Genomic DNA, 11221 nt, shown 5'->3' with positions numbered 1-11221 from the left:
CGGCCTCCCTCGTGTCCAATTTAATTGCAAAGGGTTAGCATAGTATTTCTTCTCTGACATTATCAGAATTCTCAATTATGAAAACAAAAGCAATAATTAAAAAATTCTTGCAGCTGATTTTTTTTTTTTTTTTTTTTGAGACAGAATCTCACTCTGCCACCCAGGCTGTAGTGCAGTGGTGCAATCTCTGCTCACTGCAACCTCTACCTCCCAGGTTCAAGCAATTCTCCTGCCTATGCCCCCGAGTATCTGGGACTACAGGCACGTGCCACCACACCTGGCTAACTTTCGTATATTTGGTAGAGACGGGGTTTCAACAAGTTGGCCAGGCTGGTCTCCAAATCCTGACCTCAAGTGATCCGCGCGTCTGGGCCTTCCAAAGTGTTGTTGGGATTACAGGCGTGAGACCCTGCGCCCGGTCCTAGGTGTTTTTTTTTTTTTTTTTTTTTTTTTTTTAAGGGAGGCAGGAAAGAAGGCATCTGGGACCTCTTATCTGGAATTTTCTTCCGTATAAACTTATATGAAGGATCTGGAGTGGGACTTCGTGGCTTCAAGTCCTGGCTCCATTTACTGATGGCTGCGTGACCTGGGTTAAGTCACGTAACCTCTCTGAAGCTCAGTTTATTCATCTGTAAAGGGTCAATAATAGCACGAGATTCGCTACGTGGGTGGAGCTCAAAGTGCAGTGTTGTCCGTGGTGAACCCATAACTTTTATACTTATCCTTTGATGAAGGTAGGAGGTACAATTCCTACCTGGTTAACTAGACACATCCCACCTCTTCCCTCGAGTTCCCCCATCCCCCCGCCTCGTGAAGACCTCGTTCTTTTAGCTATCTTGAAAATCTTTATGCACCGGCATGTAGGAAAGGGCCCGCCGGGTGGGGGAAGCCACCTCGGCCCGAGCGTCCCCTTCGCGACCGCACCCGCGCCCAGGAGGACCACAGAACCACGGGTGCGCGGCGAGGTCGCGATGCGCGCTCGCGCTCGGCCTTGGCGAAGGTGGTGGCCCGAGCGTCCGCCTTGCTGGCCCTGCAGGCGCGACCGTGCGTGCGCAGCCGAGGGTGGTGGCGGCCGGCACCCCACGCCAAGGGTGGTGGCGGCCAGCACCCCACCCTCTGCCGCCGCCTCCGCCAGTCAGGTGTCGTGAGAAGCACGGGAGGGGCGGCCGCGGGCAGCGCCCAGGGATATGACTGATGACTGAAGCCGACGTTCCAGAAACCGCGCACGCAAAGCCCAGCTCCGCACGCAAGGGGGAGGCGACAGTAGAAACTTTTCAACTCGAAAGTTCGCAGGCTCGCGGAGATTCGCCTCCTCCCGCCACTCTCCGCCCCGCTCAGGTCCCGCCCCGCTCGCTCCACCAGGCCTCCCCCAAGTCGCCCCAGCTTGGCTCCCCGCCCTGCGCTAATGGCTTCCGTCGCAGCCTGGGCGGCCACGCGCCCTCCAGCGGGCGGCGCCACCTGGAGTGGTCTCTACGCGGGAAACTTCACCGCCAGCTGCGCCCCAGGAGCCTTTGTGTGCTCAAAGACTGTCGGGGCCCGGGGGCGGGGGAGCGGCTGCTTTCAGGGATTCCTGATTTCGCCGCAAGAACTGGAAAAAAACTTTGCACGCCAAAGAGCCTCCACCGAGGTGGGAATTTGTTTGCAAGAACCTAAGATAAAATGTAAACAACAACAAACCAGGGGCGCTGTGAGGCGAACCGCTACCACTACACGAGCTTTCCGGGACGCAAGCTCAAGTCGCGGAGAAGGAAGGGAGGTCGTGCGCTCGGGGCGGGGCGCGCTCCCACGTCTAGCGCAGCGGCAGGGGCAGGTTGTCCCGAGCGCGGTTCTGAGGCCACTGTGCGGCCTCAATTGGAGGTGGCTGTGATGAAGAGCGGTTACCACACAATGAAACGTGGGCACCTCCGCTCCCATGAAAGCCTCCGGGTAGAACTCCGAGGCCGGTTGGTGCGCCCCGACGGGAGTCGGGTCAAAGTGGCTTAGAGTGCGGCGCACCCCGCCCCCCGCAGGCCCCGCCTCGCCAGGTCACGCTGCCCTCTACCCAGTACTTAAAACCCGGAGGCGCGGCGGGATGGCGCGTTTTGACTCCGGAGTGGAAGTAAGCACCTCTGCGACGCCAGCTGTGAGAGCCGCAAGGGCATGGGTATTGACGCCCCTCACCGATCCCCAGTCTTAATCCCAGCGCTGTGAGGAAACCCCTACTTTGCAAGTCCCCAAGTGCAGCGGGGCTCGGCGAGAGAAGCACCTTTCTCCGTCCCCATCCCAATCCACTCGCTCCTGGCTCTGACGACGCCAAGAGACTCGAGTGGGATTTAAAGCTCCCAGTGCGGAGAGCAGGTGTCCAGGGCGGGCCTGCGGGTTCCTGTTGACGTCTTGCCCTAGGCAAAGGTCCCAGCCCCTTCTCCGAGCCGGCTGTCCCGCGCCACTGGAAACTGCACCTTCCTGCAGGTCAGTCTCTCAGCGGAGCCGCTGCCCCGCGACCCCTTCAGATGGCTTCTTGCAGGTAGGGGGTGGAGTGGTAGGCACTTTAAAGGAAATCAAGCGCCACCGCCTCGATGCCCGCGGCGATATCCCCAAATTGCAGGAACCGTTACGCGCCTGGCGGGGAGGGGAAGAGGTTGGCGCTGGGTCACTGGGAGGTGGAAACACGCCCTTTCTCTTCTCCAGGGGTGACTGGGTTGGGGATGAGAAGGGGCGTCTTTGGCCACTTCTCCAGAGAGTCAGCTCCGACCTCTTCACGCAGTGGCACTCAGTCGCCCAAGGCTGGGGTAGAGGCGTGGGGCACCCGCTCCTGTCTCTGCACACCTGAGTGTCACGCCTTCTCCTCTCTGTCCCCAGCATGGCCACCAGCCTCAGCCCAAATGACCCTTGGCTGCTAAACCCGCTGTCCGTCCAGCAGACCACGCTCCTGCTACTCCTGTCCGTGCTAGCCGTTGTGCATGCGGGCCAGTGGCTGCTGAGGCAGCGGAGGCGGCCGCTCGGGTTCGCGCCCCCGGGGCCGTTCGCGTGGCCACTGATCGGAAATGCCGCGGCGGTGGGCCAGGCGGCTCACCTCTCGTTCGCGCGCCTGGCGCGGCGCTATGGCGACGTCTTCCAGATCCGCCTGGGCAGCTGCCCCATAGTGGTTCTGAATGGCGAGCGCGCCATCCACCAGGCCCTGCTGCAGCAGGGCGCGGCCTTCGCCGACCGGCCGTCCTTCGCCTCCTTCCGCGTGGTGTCCGGCGGCCGCAGCATGGCTTTCGGTCACTACTCCGAGCACTGGAAGGTGCAGCGGCGCGCAGCCCACAGCACGATGCGCGCCTTCTCCACGCGCCAGCCGCGCAGCCGCCAAGTCCTGGAGGGCCACGTGCTGAGCGAAGCGCGCGAGCTAGTGGCGCTGCTTGTGCGCGGCAGCGCGGACGGCGCCTTCCTGGACCCGAGGCCGCTGACCGTCGTGGCCGTGGCCAACGTCATGAGCGCCGTGTGCTTCGGCTGCCGCTACAGCCACGACGACCCCGAGTTCCGTGAGCTGCTCAGCCACAACGAGGAGTTCGGGCGCACAGTGGGCGCGGGCAGCCTGGTGGACGTGATGCCCTGGCTGCAGCGCTTCCCCAATCCAGTGCGCACCGCCTTCCGCGAATTCGAGCAGCTCAACCGCAACTTCAGCAACTTCGTACTGGACAAGTTCTTGAGGCACCGCGAAAGCCTTCGGCCCGGGGCCGCCCCTCGCGACATGATGGACGCCTTCATACTCTCTGCGGAAAAGAAGGCGGCCGGGGACTCCGACGATGATGGCGCGCGGCTGGATTTGGCGGACGTACCGGCCACTGTCACTGACATCTTCGGCGCCAGCCAGGATACCCTGTCCACCGCGCTGCAGTGGCTGCTCCTCCTCTTCACCAGGTAAAGCCTCCGGGAGGTGTAGGGTCAGGTCTTTTCTCCTCTGAAAAAGGCGGAGTGGGGTCAAAATGCTGGTTTCGCAAGCAGCGTGCCGGGTTTGGGGTTTCGCTCCAGGTCCGGGGTTTCGCTCCAGGTCCCCACCCCTCAAAACCAAGATCGCGCGTCGGGAAAGAGAAGGCCAGGGGACTCACAGTGAGGGCTGAGACACGCGTGCGCACCCCACCCAGTGGTACCCCGACCTCTTGGCATCTCCATTCTTGTCTCTATCCTCTCCCTTCCCCTGCTTTCCAGTGAGAACACATTTGTAAGACCCCTCCACCCCCCGGAAAAACAAGAGTTTTTAAGTGCCTGGAGATGAACCCTGATATCTCTCTCCCTGGAGCAGTAGAAGCAGAAATGGAATAGTTCCGAAAGAAAGGGTAACGCCGCAAATATGTTAAACATAGCAGTCTCTCGGCTAGTCCTCGGTGTGGATCCGAGGCCGTCCAGCCTGGGCGCTAAAAGCAGGCTGCTGCCCGTCAGGGCTTTGTTCCAGGCCAAGGAAGCCCACGGAGGCTGGGCCAGCCGACGGGTAACCCGCACAGAAGCTTTAGGAAGGCGGCCACAACTAGCGGGCAGTGCTAGGTTTATAAAACATCCGCGCTAGGAGTCTGAGAAATGCTGGGGTAGAAGACAAGAAGCAATCACTTTTACGAGTGCAGAGTAGCATCCAGAAAGGCAGATGGGGTATCCAGGAGGCGCCTGCAGACCTCTCCGGCCCCTGCTCTGTTAGCGGACCCCCTGATGGCCACCTTGGTCTCTATTAAGCTCCGATTCAACGGGTCCCCGGTGTCGGGTTGCCAGATTTAGCAAAAGAAAAGTAAGTTTTACAGGGGAATACTTAAACTAAAAGATTAACCCTTGTTGATCTGAAATCTATATTTAACTTGGCAGTCTGTATTTACTCTAGAAACATTACCCCTAAGGGCAAATGTTTTGCAAGGCAAATCTTGATTGCCTAAGAGACCAGAAATCCTGATTGTGTCATTTCTTGGCGCACAAGTGAGCAATTGGAGATGCTGAATCTGCAGGCGCCACAGTACGGTGTTTTGGAGAGAATGACTCTTTTCTTATTACAATCCACTGTAATCTATATTTCCTTAGACACTGTACAGCTATCTTCACAAATTTAGAGTTTCTGTATACTTAAAATGGCTTTTTAGTATTACAATCATAGAAACATCCGTGGTGGGTGAGGGAGAGGCAGAAATTGAATAAAGAAAAGTCAACCAGAGATCAGGGAAAAGAAAATTCCAGAATAGGATCCACAGGTTTTTTGCGTCCCCACATAGGCATTTTATCTTTTGAAACAGGCTTTCTTTTTCATTAGAACCACAATAGTTCTCCGAGCGCTCCAATTAGGCGGCAAAAAGAAATAAAACCATTTGGGGGTCACTTTCAATTCAATATACTGATACTTTTTTTCTTTTTAGTGAAAAGACAGTGTGACAGGGTTTGGCAAATTACACAGTCGGTTTTTGCATGTGCATTTCGTTGAAGCAGTCATGCCCATTCATTTATACATTTTCTATGGCTGCATTTGCTTTGTAACACAGGGCAGAGCGGAGTAGTGCAACAAATAGGGTTCGGACCACAAAGTCTAAAATATATACTATCTGGCTCTCCCCACCATACATGTTTCTATGAAAAAAGTTGGCAGGCTCCTGCAATATGATGTTGAAGAAGCAATTTTTAAAATAACTCTCCATTTCTTCACATGTGTGTATACTTTTTTTTTTGGAGTTGCAAATAATCAGTTACATGTTTTTTGACTTCTGAATTAAGGTAGTGGCCATTTCTAGTCTTTTAATATTTATTTTGGTAATTTTTGATGGCTACATAGTATTTTGCCATGATAATGTATAATTATATATCAGCACTTATTGAACTTTAACATTGGTCATTGGCCTTGATGGCATTTTTAATATTTTAATTTTAATAATTTTAATTTTATGGATTTACTTACTTAGAGACAGGGTCTCACTACGTTGCCCAGGCTGGTCCCAAACTCCTGGGCTCAAGCAATTCTGCTGCAGTCTGCCAGGTAGCTGGGTCTACAGGTGTGTACTACCATGCCTGGCTAATTTTTAGAATTTTAGGTCCTGTTCTGGTTACATATTTTTGTACCTCTTAAATTATTTTCTGAAAATACATTTCTGGGCATGGATTTCTGGGTTTAAAATGAGGCAGGAAGAGGTTACCTTTATGGCTTTTGACCTGTACTAATATTTTGTTTTTTTAAAAATGATTGTACCAGTTAATATCATCAACAGTGAATAAGTATTACAGTTTGTACCATAATCTTACAAACATTAGGAATTGGCTTTTAAATTGAAAAAATACAGTATGTAGCTTTATCCGTCAGGACACCAATTATCTTTGTATAAAATGAGAACAGCATGTCTGTTGGAATTGTCCAGGGAAATGAGGGAGCAAAAAAATTTAACTTTCAGAGCCACATTTTAACTTTTGTGGGTCCTGGGTGCTTTTGCCTTTGTAGACCCCTTATACCATAAAAAAAGTTAAAAATTAAATTTTATGACTACCTTATATATAAAGATGAATACATTAAAATGATGTATGAAAATATTTTCTTCTACCTAAAAGGGAGTTTTTTTAGGTCTGAAGATTGTAAAAGACTTATTTTCGTGGGCCCCTAAAAAGAGTTGTGGGCTATAGGCACTGTCCCTGCAGTACCCAATGGAAAATTGGCCTTATCTACTATTGTGCTTTTTTAGGCTGGGAAAACTTAAGAGTTTTTTGACTCATAATGGGAAAGAGAGTTTTAGCCATTCAAGGCCTATTACAGGAACTGTAATTCCTAAAGTCCATCTTGTAACTTAGTGAGAAATTAGGAAGCTGTTTTAGATTTTTTTTTCCCCAGAAATATTAATTTAGTCACTGAGCTAGATAGCCTGTTTAAGGAAAAGTGGAATTCAAATATATTATAATGTGCTTTCTAGATGAAAGAAGAATTAATTTTGCTCACTTGCTTTTCTCCCTCCATGTTAAACACCAAACAGGTATCCTGATGTACAGGCTCGAGTGCAGGCAGAATTGGATCAGGTCGTAGGGAGGGACCGTCTGCCTTGCATGGATGACCAACCCAACCTGCACTATGTCATGGCCTTCCTTTATGAAGCCATGCGCTTCTCCAGCTTTGTGCCTGTCACCATTCCTCATGCCACTGCTGCAAACACCTCTCTCTTGGGCTACCACATTCCCAAAGACACAGTGATTTTTGTCAACCAATGGTCTGTGAATCATGACCCAGTGAAGTGGCCTAACCCAGAGAACTTTGATCCAGCTCGATTCTTGGACAAGGACGGCTTCATCAACAAGGACCTAACCAGCAGAGTGATGATTTTTTCAGTGGGCAAAAGGCGGTGCATCGGCGAAGAACTTTCTAAGATGCAGCTTTTTCTCTTCATCTCCATCCTGGCCCACCAGTGCAATTTCAGGGCCAACCCAAATGAGCCTGCGAAAATGAATTTCAGTTACGGTCTGACCATTAAACCCAAGTCATTTAAAGTCAATGTCACTCTCAGAGAGTCCATGGAGATCCTTGATAGTGCTGTCCAAAAGTTACAAGCCGAGGAAATTTGCCAATAAGAAGCCACAGGCAAGCTGAAATTTTAGAAATACTCACATCTTGGGAGATGAGGAGTAAAATTCAGTTTTTTTCTAGTTCCTCTTTGTGCTGCCTCTCAATTAGCCTCTAAGGTGAGCATAAATCAGCTGCCCATCCAGGTGAGGTGTGCTCCATACCCAGTGGTTCTTCATGAGTAGTGGCCTGTGCAGGAGCTTCTGGGAGATTTTCTTATACATATAATGCATCTTGGTTATTTCTGAAGGTAATATTCTTTGGCTTTAAAATGCACACATAGACACACAAATCCAAACACTTACACAAACTATTGAGTGAAGAATTATTTTGGTAACCATGCCATTTTTGGTGTGAATTCAAGATTGGTCTCCCATATGCAGAAATAGACAAAAAGAGTATTAAACAAAGTTTCAGAATATATTGTTGAAGAGACAGAGACAAGTAATTTCAGTGTAAGGTATGTGATTGAAAGTGATAAGGGTAAAGATAAAGACCAGAAATTCTCTTCTCACCTTTTCGGGAAAATAACTTAGCTCTAGTATTTATGGGTGGATTTCTCCTTTTGCCTACTGGTATACTTCCTTACTTTTAAGGATAAATCATAAAGTCAGTTGCTCAAAAAGAAATCAGTAGTTGAATTAGTGAGTATAGTGGGGTTCCATGATTTATCATGAATTTTAAAGTATACATTGTTAAATTGTAAAACTCTGAGCTGACGTTGTACCTCTCTTGCTTGCCAAAGTACAGAATTTCAATTATGAGCAAAGAAAAAAAAGATTACTAGCCCAGCCAAGCTTTAAATTATGTGACTGCAATGTACAGACTCCAGTAAGTCTCATAAGTTAAAAAAAAAAAAGTCATCAAATAGTATGTAATGTATTACTTAATTGTTCATAAGCAGTATATTAGCATTATCTTGTTCAGGAAAAGGCTGAATAATATATGTCTTGTATAACATTGCAAATTGAAAAGTACAACCAATGCCACCAAGTGCACTAAAAATGAGCTTGATTAAATCAACCACCTATTTTTGACATGAAAACTAAGTAGTCTCTTTTCTTCACACAAATTTTGGCAAATCTCTACATTATATCCTAAGATGTGTTCTTATTTTTATAAAGTCTTTATTGAAATTCTATCTATAATACAGAATCTCTATTTGAAAATGATCTAATTCATATGTTAAAATTCCAAATTCATGGCATGTTTACATTTTAACTTAATTTTAAAGCTATTCTGATTATTAACTTCCAGTTGAAATTAGTGGAAATCTGACACCATTATCCCATGGAAGGCAGAGAAATCTAAGATGTGTCTGCCCAATGAATAATGAAAAATATTATGAATTTTCTGGATGTTCTTTTTATGAGGTGACAAGAGTTGGGGACGGAACTCTCATTACAACTGACCAAGTGTCTCTTCTAGATTGTTTTTTTGAAAGTTAACATTAATGTCTGCCTTTTGGAAAGTCAGAATCAGAAGATAGTCTTGGAAGCTGTTTGGAAAAGACGTAGAGATAAGGTCGGTTGTGTTTTCTAAGATGGCAATTACTTTGGTAGCTGGGAAAGCATAAAGTGCAAATGAAATGTATGCATTTGGCTTATGTAATAACCTGAAAACATTTAGAAAAGTGAAGTTTCAAGTTTTAAATTTCATTGCAATTAAACTTCCAAAGGAAGTTTTACAATTTCTTAAGTGCTTATTACATTTTATTTAGCTTTTTGTAATCTCTATACCAAAATTTTTAAAGGGAGTTTATGATAGTTTTGTGTGTGTGTTGGGGGTATGGCAAGAGAAAAGAGAGAAAGACTGAAAAGAAGGAAAGATGGTTAAACATTTTCCCACTTATTCCAAATTAATTAATTTGGAGCACAAAATTCGAAGCATGAACATTTAGAAAAAAGATATTTGGCCTAGCAGAGTTAAATCTCAAATAGGCTGTTAAAAAAACTACAACATAGCAGATCTGTTTTGTGGTTTGGAATATTATAAAATTTCATGTAATTTTATTTTAAAATTTCATAGCTGTACTTCTTGAATATAAAAACTTGTGCCAGTATTTTTAAAAGCATTAAAGTCAACTATTGAAATCAGACTTGCCCAATACATTTAAATTTTTTGGCACTTGCCATTCCAAAATATTATACCCCAGCAAGGCTGAGACGGTGAACTTGGGGGGTTGTAGCCTATTTTTTTTAGATTGAGAAATGTGTAGCAGCAAAAATAATCATGTACCAATCTGGATGCCTCATTACATCAACCAGGTCCAGAGGTATTATAATCTGTTTTTATGTATGTAGGCTCAGTCGTCATCTGATGCTTGCAGCAAAGGGAAAGCTGAGTTTATATAGAAGAAAGTAAGGTGCTTGAGGGTTACCTGGCTTATTTAGTATGTTTATACCCTGGTTAAAGAAAGGAAAAAAGACAAAAAACGAATAAAAATAACTGAATTTGGAGGCTGCAGTAATTGGATTACTGCTTTAATCAGAAAGCCTCATTGTATTTCTGCCAGAGACAGAATGTATTTGCTGATGACCGTAAAAGTCAGAAGTTTCACTCCAGGTTATTGCAATAAAGTATAATGTTTATTAAATGCCTGATTTCTATGTCAAAGCTTTGACTTTGTAAGAAAATTGCTTTTTTTCCAAAACAAAAAGATGTCTCAGGTTTATCTTCTGAATTTGCTAAAAGCTTTCATGTCCCAGAACTTAGCCTTTATCTGTGAAGTATTACTACAGCCTTAATGTTTTCATAGTAGATCTATATTAGATCAAATAGTTGCATAGCAGTATATATGAATTTGTGTGTTTTCAGCTGTGATACAACTGTGTGATTAAAAGGTATACTTGTTTATAACTCAAGGATACCTTCTTATTTAACCTTTTCCTATTTTTGTACTTTATCATGAATGCTTTTAGTATGTACATAATAACTACAATACATAGTTGTAACCAAAATACATGCTGGTGACACATTTATATGTAACTTTTACTGTTTGCTATACCAAATGAAAAAATATTGTATCTCATTAATTATACTGGGACACCATTACCACAATAATAAAAACCACTTTCATAATCTTGTTATGAAGTTTCATTTTATGCTGTAGCAAATATAGTCTAATGCATCACATTATTTCAACTATTACTATGGATTATTCCATTAAAACATTCATTTTATTTGTCCATTCTGCATTTCAGGCTGAGGCCGCATGCTTTTTTTTCCCTGTAGGTTTTCACCAACCAAATCTCTAATCTCCGTATTTTTGAATTTGTAAGAACCAACAGAGAAGTTAAATTTCAATGCAAACAATCAAGCCAAATGAGAATTAATTTGCAATGTTGAAAGATTGAATAGATTGCGACTTTAAGTTGCTGATCGATTTCTGCTTCGTCTAAAGAATGCAGTACACATTTTTTCTCCTCAGCTGCACACCAGTCCTTTGAGTATTTTCTTCCATCATTTTTTAAAGGGATATGTGCCTTAATAGGTACAATTAATGTCCAATAAGATACGATGGGTACAAGTATTCTGTCATGTACTATGTGGAAATATTTTATTGCCGATCTTTTTACTTGGTAAAAAGACTTGACTTCACAGGGCCTAGGTCACGAGTCTTCAGACCTTCACTCCCCTGCACTCACAGATGACAGGGCTGTGCGGTACCAAAGGCTCCTTATCTTCCAGACTACAGCT

The 11221-nt window shown here is 46.0% G+C and overlaps 1 protein-coding gene across 1 annotated transcript; it reads left to right on the top strand.

The window, feature by feature from the left end:
• The first annotated feature begins 2056 nt into the window (after nucleotides 1–2056).
• On the top strand, nucleotides 2057–10603 carry CYP1B1 (cytochrome P450 family 1 subfamily B member 1). Its single transcript, XM_012475481.3, has 3 exons — nucleotides 2057–2448; nucleotides 2839–3882; nucleotides 6942–10603. The coding sequence occupies exons 2-3, from the start codon at nucleotides 2840–2842 to the stop codon at nucleotides 7528–7530; spliced, it is 1632 nt and encodes a 543-aa protein (XP_012330904.2). The 5' UTR covers nucleotides 2057–2448; nucleotide 2839; the 3' UTR covers nucleotides 7531–10603.
• Nucleotides 10604–11221: the final 618 nt, after the last annotated feature.

The sequence above is a fragment of the Aotus nancymaae genome, unplaced genomic scaffold, assembly GCF_030222135.1.
Source record: "Aotus nancymaae isolate 86718 unplaced genomic scaffold, 86718_ANA_hifiasm-v0.15.2.pri h1tg000057l, whole genome shotgun sequence".
NCBI lineage: Eukaryota > Metazoa > Chordata > Mammalia > Primates > Aotidae > Aotus > Aotus nancymaae.
Note: the sequence above shows the minus strand (reverse complement) of the source record. Positions and strands in the feature narration are given on the sequence as shown.

Excerpts from the sequence above, each read along its gene's own strand:
- CYP1B1 (XM_012475481.3), top strand. The coding sequence starts at position 2,840 with ATGGCCACCAGCCTCAGCCCAAATGACCCTTGGCTGCTAAACCCGCTG. Across the intron at positions 3,883-6,941 it reads CTGCTCCTCCTCTTCACCAG|GTATCCTGATGTACAGGCTC; the intron begins GTAAAGCCTCCG and ends AACACCAAACAG.